Genomic DNA, 14359 nt, shown 5'->3' with positions numbered 1-14359 from the left:
TCTCCAGGGCCACCCGGGCGCGAATGTGGCCGCAGAAGAGAAACATAAACATAGAAACATAGAAGATAGGAGCAGGAGTAGGCCATTTGGCCCCTCGAGCCTGCTCCGCCATTCAATGAGATCATGGCTGATCATCCAAACTCAGTACCCTGTCCCTGCCTTCTCCCGATATCCCTTGATCCCTTTAGTCTTAAGAAATATATTTAACTCTTTCTTGAATATATTTAATGAATTGGCCTCAACTGCCTTCTGTGGTAGAGGCAGGCAATCGGGCCAAACGACCCCCACTACTGCCCGCTGCCTGGACCAATTGATGGCTTTTTTGGCCAGGCCCAGGAGCAGTCCTATAAGGAGGTCCTCCGATCTGCCCGCTCCCCTCCGCACCGGGTGACCAAAGATCAGGAGCGTGGGACTGAAGTGCAGCCAAAAATCGAGGAGCAGCCCCCCATTTCAGGTGTACTCTTTTGATTGGTACATAAACAAATAGACTGTAACTAAAATAACTTTAAAAGAAACTTAACAAATTAAATTAAAATTTCATTGGCCAGGGTGATGATGCACTCCAGTCCCTGCGGCGCCCATCGGTCGCGGAATGCCTCAAGCGTGCCGGCGGACACCGCATGCTCCATCTCCAGGGCCACCCGGGTGCGAACATGGCCGCAGAAGAGAGGCAGGCAATCGGGCCGAACGACCCCCTCGACCGCCCGCTGCCTGGACCAATTGATGGATTTTTTGGCCAGGCCCAGGAACAGTCCTACGAGGAGGTCCTCCGATCTGCCCGCTCCCCTCTGCACCGGGTGACCAAAGAGCAGGAGCATGGGACTGAAATGCAGCCAAAAATCAGGGAGCAGCCCCCCATTTCAGGTGTAACCCTCCACCGCTTGCCTACTCACTGCACAGCTGCTGAGTGTTTCAGGGTTTTTCCCTCCCCCTCTGCTGTTTACTGGCCTGTCTGCACAGACCCCAGTTTGAGAACCACTGGATTATTATTCCATTATCCAAATGCATGGGAGGGCTGCTGTCTTATCCAAATTACATCAACAGGAGTGTTCTGATTGACATTGGGCAATGCTACATTATTGGCATATAAAGTCACTTTAGTTAATTGGGCGTATAGACTTACTAACAGAAACAATTTTTGTCATTGAAGTGTATAAAATTACGAGGGGCCCAGATAAAGTGGATAGAAAGGACCTATTTCCCTTAGCAGAGGGGTCAAAAACCAGGGGGCACAGATTTAAAGTAATTGGTGGAAGGTTTAGAGGGGATTTGAGAAGAAATTTCTTCACCCAGAGGGTTGTGGGGATCTGGAACTCACTGCCTGAAAGGGTGGTAGAGGCAGGAACCCTAACCACATTTAAAAAGTACTTGGATGTGCACTTGGGATGCTCTAACCTGCAGGGCTACGGACCAAGAACTGGGAAGTGGGATTAGGCTGGATAGCTCTTTGATGGCCGGTGTGGATACGATGGACCGAAATGGCCTCCTTCTGTGCTGTAACTTTCTATGACTATGTCACTGGACTCAAGAAAACCATCCGCTGTAGCCTAAAAACTTGAACACCCTCCTCATCCCTGTCCCCCCATCTAGCTATTGGTCTCCCTTCTCCTTCTCTTCCCTGCCCCCCCCCCCCCAATTGTCTCTCACTCTCTCTCTTTTCTTTCTCCCCCTTGCCTCAGGTCTCACTCCCGAAACCCTCTGGTTTCTCTCTTCTGCCCCCTCCTTCCATTCTCTCTCCCTCACATCTGTCAGTCGCTCTCCCCGTCTCTCTGTCTTTTTCCCCACTACCTCTCAGTTTCTTTCTCTCATCTGTCTCCCCCCTTCCTATTTTCCCTGTATCTCACTATCTCTTGCCCTCAGTGTCTACTCCTCTACCTGCCTGGTCTCTCTCTCTTCCTCCCCCAATTTCTCCCACATGCCTCTCCGCCACCCACGTTAATCTCTTTCACATCTCAATCCCTCTCTCTTCCCCCTCCACTGGGCTCGATCTCTTTTCCCCTCCCCAGCGTCTTGTTCTCTCTCTCTCTCTTCACCATCTGTCATCCAGGTCTTGTTGCATTCGGGCATGGACTGCATCATTATTTGAGGAGTTGCGAATGGAACTGAACACTGTGCAATCATCAGCGAACATCCCCACTTCTGACCTTATGATGGAGGGAAGGTCATTGATGAAGCAGCTGAAGATGGTTGGGCGTAGGACACTTCCCAACACTGATGTCTGGCTGCACAATAGCAAAATACTGTGGATGCTGGAAATCTGAAACAACAACAGAAAATGCTGGAAACACTCAGCAGGTCAGGCAGCATCATGGAGAGAGAAACAAAGTTAACGTTTCAGGTCGATGACCCTGATGTCAGGCTAACTGGCTTATAGTTCCCTGTTTTCTCTCTCCCTCCTTTCTTGAATAGCAGGGTTACAGCTGCTACGTTTCAATCCATGGGGACCATAATGGAATCTAGGGAATTCTGCAAGTGAGTTTTTAAGATATCTTGATTCCCAGGTATATATTGGCCCGGATTTTCTGGGGCCTATGACCGCGTACGCGGTGCGTATGTGGTCGTAAGTGTCCCACAAGTTCTGGGTTTCTGCATGTGTTGTGCATGCGCGAAAACCCGGAACTTGCGATCTGTCAAGTTTCAGCTTGACAGATCCACCGCATCCCCGGGAAATGGACATTCGCTGGCGGAGATTTGGGCTACTTGCCCAGCAAATGCCTGTGAAACTCTTACGCCTGGTAAAAGCAGGCGTAGGGCCTTTTACCAGTGTAAGAGTTTAAATAAATATTAAAATAATTTAAAAAAAATTATTTAAACATAAAAAAATTGAAAATTAGTTATGTTATTTTTAGCTCCTTTAAAACATTTAAATTTATTTTTCAAAAATTAAACATTTAAAACAAAAATGTAATTTTAATTGTATTTTAATTAATTTTGAACATGTAATGATTTATTTTTATTTAACTGGTGTGTAATTGTGTTTTTTAGGGGATTCCTATTCATGCTTATGAGGATTCCATACATAAATGGAATCTCCATAAGCATAATGGGGATCCCCTTTTTTGATTGGTTGGTTGGCCTGGCCCACATGATCCCAGGGACACCGCCTACATCCCTGGGATACATGGGCCTTTACGCATGCATATGGGCCAGGACCACAAGTATTCAAACCTCCAGGACCATCAAGTAGGTTCGTACTTTTCTTGCGGTTCGGAGGCATTCACCTGCGGGAAGCCTCCGACCGCAAATTCAGGCCCAATACCTTTCCGTGTCTATCTAAAACCAAACAGCAGTCACAAATCACAATATGTGATGAATTGATTTCAGTCCATTCATTTTAAAGTTATAACCAGTTAAGCTCTTCTAAACAAAGACCCCACGGCCTAGACATTTTGGCCCCATCCCATAAATCTTCCAGTGGACGGGGCCAGATTTGTGCTCAGGATCAACTCTGCTTTTCCAGAAGGTGGTTCAGGAAGGCGAGGGAAGGCGTGTAAATAAAATTAAAATGAAGGAAACACGGTCTCAGTCATTTGCCCCGTTTGAGCGTTGGACGCAAGCACAGTCTGTTAGGCCCAGGGGTGCAGCTTTCAAATGTTAGCTGGCGTTGATTTAAATGTTCTTTTTCCAGGAGAGATTGTCTGTGCATTCACTCTCAGAACACTGCCGTGGTCAGGCCCTAGCAATGGCAGGTGAAATTCTGCAACCAAAAAAAAATTCTTTCAGGTGCTTAGAGACTGTCTTGTCCTCCTTCCGCAATCGGCTTCTGAGACCTCCTGCAGTTAGTTTCTGGCCCCACTTCGTGTGACTCCCTGGAAGAGGCTAGGAAACCACCCCAACCAGGGTCAGAAAGATAAGGTCAGGAAGGCTGGGCTTCCCCTTTGCAGATGGAAGTTTCACCATGCCAGAGATGCCCCGTTCAAACGGAAAGCCTAGGCTAATCTGCTACTTTAAGACTGTAAGGCTTGGTGTGAATCGAGATGACAAGATATTATGGCAATGTCATTTTGCCTTCTAAACTAAGAAAAAGTTAAGCAAAAGGGCTGATTTCAATGAAAGCTGCCATTGAGGATAAAGTGGCACCAATTTCACAAAAAAGTATTGGGCTAACCTATGTTTTTTTTGCTTGCAAATAGACAACACAGTGAAGTGTAGTAGGTTTGATGTTACCTGTCCGAATATGTCCTTATGTGGTTCGTAGTCAAATTTTGTCACAAATATATAATCAATAATATAAATGTTTGGCCCCTGTTTATTATAATATTGTGGCAAAGCCATCAAGAGACTCTTGCAGTAACGTTTATAATTGTCTTTAACCATAGTTGTTACCTTTAAGTGTTTGCTCTGTTCAAACAGCGCGGGATCGATAAAATCGCGATCTGACGCAATGACGTCATCACGTGGGCCACGTGACGTTCCCAACGGCGGGAAACGTGATGATGTCATGACGTCAGGGGGGTAGGGCGTTTCTGTCAGTCCTCGTGGATCCAGCTAGTGTACAGACCTGTGTGGAGTTTCTCCTGCGTTCTTTTGTTTGTAACTGTTTCAGTACATTAAACCACGTTTGTTTAACGGTCAGTTTCAACCGCAGTATTTTCATAGTAGTGTGAAGACACCTACATTGGTGACCCCGTAACCTTGTGAACGTTTTTCGCGGTGGACACGGAGCACAGGCCAGTGATGGAAACCAACGCAGTGGCTTTGAAGCTCCCCCAATTCTGGGAACTACAGGCGGCCTCCTGGTTTGTGCAGGCTGAGGCACAATTTGAGCTCCGCAACATCGTGCAGGACCAGCTCCAATATTTGTACATGGTCTCCGCCCTCGACAGCTCGACGGCGTCGAGGATCATCAGCCTTCTGGAGAACCCCCCGACCGCTGACAAGTATGTCGCCATCAAGACACGGCTGCTGCAGGTATTTGGCCTTACAAAGGCGGAGCGCGCTCGCCGTCTACTTACACTACCCGGGTTAGGCGACTCGAAACCCTCGGAACTAATGAGCCACATGCTAACGCTCCTGGGGTCCGAACCCCAATGTTTCCTGTTTTGCGAGCTGTTTCTTAGTCAGCTTCCGGAACAGGTCCAAGCAGCCCTCGCCAGGTCGGACACCGGGGATTGCATCGCGCTCGCCGAAGAGGCGGATAAAATATACGCGGTCCGACAGCAATACTGCGCCATTGCGCAATGCCCAGCCCCGAAGGGCCCCGCCTCGACGCCTCCGACGACCGGTTACTGTTATTACCACGCTCATTTTGGCCTGAAAGCCCGCTGCTGCTGCCCGCCTTGCAGTTTCGTGCCCAAACCGTGAAACAGACCGCTGCAAGTCAAGAACACTGGAGCCGGGGCATGCCCCGCAGCCACGATAACGATCAGCGATTCTGGGAATCTTCTGTATTTAACCGACTCCATCTCGGGCCATCGTTTTTTGTGCGACACGGGGGCACAGTGCAGCATACTTCCCGCCTCGGTCCTCAACCTTCAGTCCGGCAGACGGGGTTCCCTCCTCCAAGCTGCCAATGGGGGTGCGATTCGCACTTTCGGGAACCAGCGGGTACAAGTCTGTTTTGGTGGCCAACGTTTTAGCTGGGATTTCGTCACCGCGCAAATTTCGCAGGCTCTCTTGGGTGCCGACTTTTTCGGCGCCAACGGCCTGTTGGTGGATGTGAAGAATCGTCGCCTCGTTCACGCTGCCACGCTCGATGGTATTTCATGTGCGCGCAGCATGGCCGCGCCGCACTCGGTCTCCTGCAATCAGCCACCTCCCGACGACTTCTCCCACCTTCTCGGGGATTTCCCCGAACTGACCAAGCCCACCTTTTCAGCTTCGACCGCCAAGCATCGGGTGGAGCACCATATTTCGATGACCGGCTCTCCCGTCTACGCCAGGTCGCGACATTTAGAGCCTAACAAGCTCGCGTCGGCGCAGGCGGAGTTCGCCGCGATGGAGAGGATGGGGATTATTCGCCGCTCCACATCGTCTCCAAGCCGGGCGGGGGATGGTGGCCCTGTGGCGACTATCATCGCCTCAATGATATAACGACGCCCGACCGCTACCCCGTCCCGCTCATCCAGGACTTCGCCGCGCATTTGGCGGGGAAGTCAATCTTCTCTAAGGTCGACCTCGTCCGTGGGTACCATCAGGTGCCAGTGCATTCCCAGGATGTTCAAAAGACGGCCGTCATCACCCCTTTTGGACTGTTTTGAGTTCCTCCGCATGCCCTTTGGGCTTAAAAACACGGCGCAGGCGTTCCAGCGCCTTATGGATTCGGTTCTGTGGGATCTCGATTTTTTGTTCGTCTACTTGGATGACATTCTGATTGCCAGCACCACAAAGGAGGAACACCTCAAGCATCTCCGTGTTCTTTTTCGTCATCTTCAGCAGCACGGCCTCATTGTAAACCCGGCCAAATGCCATTTCGGCCTGTCGCAACTCGACTTTTTAGGCCACCGCATAACTTCCGAGGGAGCAATGCCGCTTCGAGCTAAGGTGGAGGCGATCACAGCTTTCCCGAAGCCGCAATCCGTGAAGGCCTTACAGGATTTCCTGGGGATGGTTAATTTTTACCATCGGTTCGTCCCCAGGGCCGCACAACTCATGCGGCCGCTCTATGAGGCCCTCAGGGGCAAGACGGGAAAGGAGCCCGTTGGTTGGTCGCAAGACATGGTTCGCGCCTTCGGGGATACGAAGACTGCGCTCGCGAACGCAACGATGTTGGCACATCCCCGGCCAGGAGCTACTATCGCCCTCACGACGGGTGCGTCGGATTATGCCGTCGGGGCCGTCCAGGAGCAATGGGTCGACGGCACGTGGCAGCCACTGGCATTTTTCAGCCGCCAGCTGCGGCGGCACGAACGCCGGTACAGTACCTTTGACAGAGAGCTGTTAGCTTTGTTTTTGGCCATCCGCCACTTCCGATTCCTCCTCGAAGGGCGCTGCTTCATTGTGTTTGTCGACCACAAACCGCTGACGTTCGCGATGGCCAAGACTGCCGAACCGTGGTCGGCTCGGCAGCAGAGGCAGCTGACATACATTTCCGAGTTTACCACCGACGTCCAGCACGTGGCCGGCAAGGACAATGTCGTAGCGGATTGCCTCTGCCGCGCCGCCGTCCAGGCCGTTCAATTAGGCATTGATTATGCAAGAATGGCTGCTGACCAGGCTGCCAACCCGGAGACGCAAGCTTTTCGTTCTGACCCCGCCAGCCTTCAGCCGAGAGATGTACCGTTCCATTCGGTGGGTACCACTCTCCTCTGCGATGGCTCCTTGGGTGATCCACGTCCAATTGTTCCGTTGACCTGGCGCCGAGACGTTTTCGACACCATTCACAGGCTGTCGCATCCCGGGGTGCGTGCGTCGCAGAAGCTGCTGGTCTCCAAATTCGTATGGAGAGGGATACGCAAAGACGCCCATGACTGGGCGAACACTTGTGTGGTTTGTCAGCGGGCCAAGGTGCAACGGCACGTCAGGGCCCCTCTGGCCACCTTCGAGGTACCAGAGCGGCGGTTCGACCACATTCACGTCGACCTGGTGGGCCAACTTCCACCGCCCCGTGGTTTTACACACCTTCTGACGATGGTGGATCGCACCACGAGGTAGCCAGAGGCGGTTCCCCTGACGTCTACCACCTCTGCGGGTGTCGCTCGAGCCTTCATTTCATCATGGGTAGCCCGTTTCGGTGTTCTGGCGGATATTTCGTCCGACGGCGGGCCGCAATTCTCGTCAGAACTATGGAATGCGGTGGCCTCCGCATTGGGCACTAAACTCCATCGTACTACGGCCTACCACCCGCAGGCGAACGGGTTATGCGAGCGGTTCCACCGTTCATTGAAGGCATCGCTCAGGGCCAGCCTTCTGGATGCGGCATGGGTCGATAAACTGCCATGGGTTATGCTGGGACTGTGTACAGCGCTGAAGTAGGATTTACAATCTTCCGTCGCAGAAATGGTTTACGGCCAGCCACTTCGGGTTCCGGGCGAATTCCTGCCATCACCTACACGGCCGTGGTCTGCAGCCGGTCAGCGAGAGGCCCACCAGGATGCGGCTCAGTGCTTCAGACCAGTTCCGACCTCGCAGCACGGTTTGCCTTCCTCCAACGTCTCCGTGGAGCTGTCAAAGGCTAAATTCGTCTTTGTACGCCAAGACGCCCATCGCACCCCGCTCGCACCTCCATATGCGGGTCCGTTCCAGGTTCTACAGGCTGGGGACAAGAGTTCGTGATCGACTTCGGGGGTGAGCCGGATCACATCTCCGTCGATCGCCTCAAGCCTGCGTACCTGGACCTCGAACAGCCAGTCGAACCTGCTCAGCCCCCGTGCTGGGGCCGGCCGCCGGCTACCGCCGCACCTACCCACACCGTGCTACCTGCCAGTTCGCCACCCGCTCAGCGTTTTCCTCTCCAGGAATTTAGGAGTCGGTCAAACAGGCTTGTCCGACCTCCTCTGCAATTGACGTTCCTCGTTAAAGACAATTCTGGGGGGGCGTATGTGGCAAAGCCATCAAGAGACTCTTGCAGTAACGTTTATAATTGTCTTTAACCATAGTTGTTACCTTTAAGTGTTTGCTCTGTTCAAACAGCGCGGGATCGATAAAATCGCGATCTGACGCGATGATATCATCACGCGTGTCACGTGACGTTCCCAACGGCGGGAAACGTGATGACGTCATGGGGGTAGGGCGTTTCTGTCAGTCCTCGTGGATCCAGCTAGTGTACAGACCTGTGTGGAGTTTCTCCTGCGTTCTTTTGTTTGTAACTGTTTCAGTACATTAAACCACGTTTGTTTAACTGTCAGTTTCAACCGCAGTATTTTTGTAGTAGTGTGAAGACACCTACAATATAGTACATACATTGGCCTGGTGATATGATCCACAACTTACCTGAAAATCATCCTTTATACTACAGAAGGCCACTTCCGTAATATCACCTACCTCCACCCTTACCTCAGCCAATCTGCTGCTGAACCTTAAAAATGCCTTCATCACCTCCAGATTTGAATGCTCTCCTGGCCAGCCTCCCACTCTTTACCCTCCATAAACTTCTTCTCATACAGAATTCTGCTGCCTGTATCCTATCCAAGTTCTGCTCATCCATCACCCCTGTACTCATTTTCTCCCAGTCCCCCATCCCTCAAGTTTAAAATCCTCACCTTTGTATTTAGATCCCATCTTAGCCTCACCCTGCCTATCACTGTAACCTCCTCCAGACCTACAACTCCCCAAATTCTATGTTGCTCTACCTCTGGTGTCGTGCATTGTCCCCCTCCCAAGCCCAGCCACCATTACCCCACCATTGACAGCTGCATCTTCAGGCATCTAGGCCGTACACTCTGGAATGTCCACCGTAAACCCATTTCTCTAACCTGATCCCCTCCTTTAAGACCCTTTTTAAAACCCACCCCTTTGACCAAGCTTTTGGCCCAAAGGACTATAACTGAGAATCTGATAAAGGGACTACACTGGAAATGTTAACTTGTCTGTTCTCTCCACAGATGTTGACTAACCTACTGAGTGTCATCACCTCCTTCATATTATCTACAGACTTTCAAAACCCAAGCTAGGTGCCAGCTAACCATTACTTCTTGATTTCCTCAACCCTCTTAAAATCTCCCAAGTCTTTTTAACGTTGGTTGTGTCCTGCACTCTGGGCCTTGCCTATTTGTACAAGTTTCTTAATTATATATAGTGGAGTGATATATGGATATAAAAATCTTTGACCACCCTCCTCCCACCAATGTGTAACTGTGGGGAAGCACAGAAATATAAAAAGCAGGTTACCTGACTTGGCTTCAGTTGATGTGTGGCCTGAAGAACGATAATGGAGATGAACAGGGGCAGTTTGTCCACATTTTGCCTGCTTTAAACTGAAGAGCGGCCTTTGCTACCATAACAGACACAAGGGAGGCGCTCAGCTTGTTTTAACTCGTGCGGTCACTGATTGACATCCCAACTGACCACACAGAACCCCAAACGAACTGAACACTGCAAAGGGGGCCGGGTGGTCTCTCAGGTGAAGGGCCATCGCCCTGAGCTGCAGCCTGTTTGCTCTTCCCCCATGTGCTGCCTGGGCCACTGGCTCTCTGTTGCTCTTCCTCCATGTGCTGCTTGAGCCACAGCCTCTGTTGCTCTTCCCCCATGTGCTGTCTGAGCAGCTGGCTCTCTGTTGCTCTTCCTCCATGTGCTGCCTGAGCCACAGCCTCTTATTGCTCTTCCCCCATGTGCTGCCTGAGTCTCTGTTGCTCTTCCCCCATGTGCTGCCTAAGCCGCTGGCTCTCTGTTGTTCTTCCCCCATGTGCTGCCTGAGCCGCTGGCTCTCTGTTGTTCTTCCCCCATGTGCTGCCTGAGCCGCTGGCTCTCTGTTGTTCTTCCCCCATGTGCTGCCTGAGCCGCTGGCTCTCTGTTGTTCTTCCCCCATGTGCTGTCTGAGCCGCTGGCTCTCTGTTGCTCTCCTCCCATGTGCTGCCTGAGCCGCGGGCTCTCTGTTGCTCTCCTCCCATGTGCTGCCTGAGCCGCTGGCTCTCTGTTGCTCTCCTCCCATGTGCTGCCTGAACCGCAGCCTCTGTTGCTCTTCCCCCATGTACTGCCTGAGCCGCTGGCCCTCTGTTGCTCTTCCTCCATGTGCTGTCTGAGCCGCTGGCTCTCTGTTGCTCTCCTCCCATGTGCTGCCTGAGCCGCGGGCTCTCTGTTTATCACCCAATCGGCAGGAGGGGGCGGGGCTAGTTCCGATTGGGGTGTCGGTACTGCGCGTGCGCAATGCCGCGTTGTCAATCATCAGCCCGAAATTAACCGACTGCCATCATTGGTAAAAATATATATTTTTAAAACATGCCGAATCCCTATCGGAATACCCGGTTCAGTATTGAACGCGCGAAAAATTACATTTAAAATGGGCGCTTTCCTCCCATCAGCCATTGCGCCGGCCCCGGCCTGTTGCTAGGGAGCGGCCCGGGCTGGGTGTTCGTCAATCTGTCTGATTCGGAGGAGTGGGGCCCGACTTTCAGCCCACTTCCTCCCGGGACAATTATAAAGCGCCCGTCGTTCGTTTTTTGGTGCCGCCATGAGTACCATGTGCGCTGACACGATCCTGATCGTCTTCATCTCGGTCTGCACCGCCCTCTTGGCCGAAGGTGAGTGTGTCTCCTGTCGGCGGCGGTTGGATGCCGGCTGGGCCCTGTCGCCCACTCCAGGCAGCATGTACAGATTTGTTACCTACCCAGGCACCTGAGTGAGCGGGATGAACACTGGCAAAATAAAGAACATAGAAACATAGAAGACAGGAGCAGGAGTAGGCCATTCGGCCCCTCGAGCCTGCTCCGCCATTTAATGAGATCATGGCTCATCATCCAAATTCAGTACCCTGTCCCTGCTTTCTCCCCATACCCCTTGATCCCTTTAGCCTTAAATAAAGAACGTTATTAACGGTGGTCCGCTCAGTTGGTAACATTCCCCAGGATTTAATACACTTTCTAAATAAAGACTTGCATTTACACAGTGCCCATCATGACCATGGGATGTCCCAAAGCGCTTTACAGCCAATGAAGTACTTTTTGAAGTGGAGTCACTGTTGTAGAAAACATGGCAGCCAATTTATGCACAGCAGGCTCCCACAAACAGCAATGAGATGATAACCAGGTAATCTGTTTTAGTGAATTTGGTCAGGACACTGCTCTTCGAATAGTGCCATGGGATCTTTCATATCCACCTGAGAGGGCAGTCGGGGACTTGGTTTAACAAAAGTACTGCTGTCCCTCAGAACTACACTGGAGTGTCAGTCTAGATTATGTGCTCAAGACTCGAGTGAGACTTGAACCCACAACCTTCTGACTCCGAGGCGAGAGTGCTACCACCTTGGTGTAATTGTTATTGTGTCAGTTGTGGCTCAGTGGGTAGCACACTCAACGTGAGTCAGAAGGTTGTGGGTTCAAGGCCCACTCCAGAGACTTGAGCCCAAAAATCTAGGCTGACACTCCAGTACTGAGGGAGTGCTGCACTGTCAGAGATGCTGTCTTTCAGATGAGTTGTTAAAACCGAGGCCCCGTCTGCTCTCTCCGGTGGACATAAAAGATCCCATGGCACTATTTCGAAGAACGGCAAGGGAGTTATCCCCGGTGTCCTAGCCAATATTTATCCCTCAACCAACATCACTCAAACAGATTATCTGGTCATTAGCATGTTGTTTGTGGGAGCTTGCTGTGCACAAATTGGCTGCCACGTTTCCTACAATACAACAGCGACTACACTTCAACGAAACTTCATTGGCTGTAAAGCGCTTTGGGGTGTCCAGTGGTTGTGAAAAGTGCTACATAAATGCAAGTCTTTTTTATTGTAAATATGATCTGGGAGAATGGTTTGTTGCCTGGCAGTGGCAATATGTTGGCATTCACCACCAGTTTATTTCTCAGATTTCCTTCTAAACTTGTTTCTACTGTCAGAGTAGGAGTATAAACTTACCTTTTGGGTAAACTTACTTATTGGTTGTTTATACTGTTTGCCCCAGTTACCTAGAATGGAGATGGAGCTTTCGAAACATGGACACATGGCCAGAGCTTGCATCCTTGTCCTTGCCATCTAAGATATCCCATGCGATTACACGAGTGCGAGCATGGAACAGTGTTACATTTTCATATAGGTTTGCTTGGGGGCAAGAAACTTTGTTTTCACAAAGGTTGTGTCTGATGTACCAGAATTAAGTTCAATTATGAACAAAACTGGACAAGCTGAAAACACTGGTTGGGAGCTTTGATAATATTTTGACAGGAAACCAAGTGCCACTATTATGTGCAGATAATTGCCTGTGCTGGGGACTGGTGATAAATAGCATTGTGGGCCTTTTGTGAAGTGGAGAAAGTGAAGTTGTACTGGTGACTAAGTGACAGTTAGTAATGATTGAAGAGTACCTCAAAGGAGAAGGAGAGCAAATAGATGATCTGTGATGTCCCATGGTTGAACAGCCTATCACTTGCTGACCAGGCTCGTGCTTGATTGGGCACCTGGGTGAAGACAGCAGGGAGGAGGGTTTCATGGAACTGTATCCCATGACAAGTGGCACTTGGAGGAGGAGAAAACTACCATACAAAGTGCAAGAATTATTCTTTAAATACACAAAGTAAAAAGTGTTAAAGATCTGTAGCAACGTAAATGGTTAGAGTGAATTGTTTATCAGTGCAAGAGAATGTTGTTGCTTGTAAACTAAAATTGTGTGGTGTTGCTATAAGTTAAGTAGCTCAAATGTATTGAAGGACATTTGGTTCCACAGTATGTGCTGAAGTGAGTAGTAAATAAGCACTACTCTGATTAGCTTTTTTTTAAACTATGCCAGAGGTTTGTGGTTGGGTGCCATCTTAAACTCTGAGAAATGGATGACGAGAGAAAATCAGCAAAGAAAAGCTAAAGTGAACAGTCCATGTTGGAATGCCTTTTCTTGAAACACCTGGACAGAAAAAACATTATTTATTCCAAAAACTGTTTTGAGACTGAAACAGGTTGACAACATTTTAGCTTTAAATGAGTTAGTGAAATGCTTTCACCACAAAATAAATTGTTTTTAAAACCTTCCCAAATATATTTAAAACATGACTTACCTACAAATCTAAATTCTTCCATCTAGCCTAGTCTTCTACCTTCAGTTGTTGAGGTTAATTAACTGTTTGCCAAAACTTCAACACTGTAAAAGCATACTCAAACTAAATGGTTTCTTCTAGAGCACAGGTTTGCAAACTTTTCTGGGGGAACCTGGAAAATATTGACTTTTTCCAAAGGAAAATAGGGTTGTGATAGAAAATGTTTTTGTGTACGACAAAAGAATGTACAAATAAACCTGAAGAATACAAAATCTGATGATCGACAGACAGAAATTTGAAGATGTAAAATCTCCCTGGAATTCCTTCCTGGACTATTGTTCAGGAACCCTGTTTGATAACCTATGTTCTAGATTGAGGTTTTTTTCTCCAATGTTGAGATACATAGAAACAAGGAGCAGGAGTAGGCCAGTTGGCCCCTCAAGCCTGTTCCGCCATTTAATGAGATCATGGCTGATCATCCAAATTCAGTACCCTGTCCCTGCTTTCTCCCCATATCCCTTGATCCCTTTAGCCTTTAAGAAATATATCTAACTCCTTCTTGAATATATTTAATGAATTGGCCTCAACAGCCTTCTGTGGTAGAGAATTCCACAGGTTCACCACTCTCTGGGTGAAGAAATCCCTCCTCATCTCTGTCCTAAATGGCTTACCCCTTATCTTTAGACTGTGATCCCTGGTTCTGGACTCCCCTGCCATCAGGAACATCCTTCCTGCATCTAGTCTGTCTAGTCCTGCTAGAATTTTATAAGTTTCAATGAGATTCCCTCTCATTCTTCTAAACTCCAGCG

The 14359-nt window shown here is 49.7% G+C and overlaps 1 protein-coding gene across 1 annotated transcript in view; it reads left to right on the top strand.

Annotated features, from left to right (window-relative positions):
• The first annotated feature begins 10892 nt into the window (after positions 1 to 10892).
• LOC147121774 (calcium load-activated calcium channel) overlaps positions 10893 to 14359 on the top strand; it is a 47780-nt gene continuing 44313 nt past the window's right edge. The window contains exon 1 of the mRNA XM_085982267.1: positions 10893 to 11117. Coding sequence (XP_085838393.1) covers positions 11048 to 11117 — 70 coding nt within the window. The 5' untranslated portion in view covers positions 10893 to 11047. The remainder of the gene's footprint in view (positions 11118 to 14359) is intronic.

Source organism: Somniosus microcephalus, chromosome 3 (assembly GCF_052327205.1).
Source record: "Somniosus microcephalus isolate GS21.2 chromosome 3, FLI_Smic_1.0, whole genome shotgun sequence".
NCBI classification, from domain to species: Eukaryota; Metazoa; Chordata; class Chondrichthyes; order Squaliformes; family Somniosidae; genus Somniosus; species Somniosus microcephalus.
This window is presented reverse-complemented; position numbering and strand designations above follow the sequence as displayed.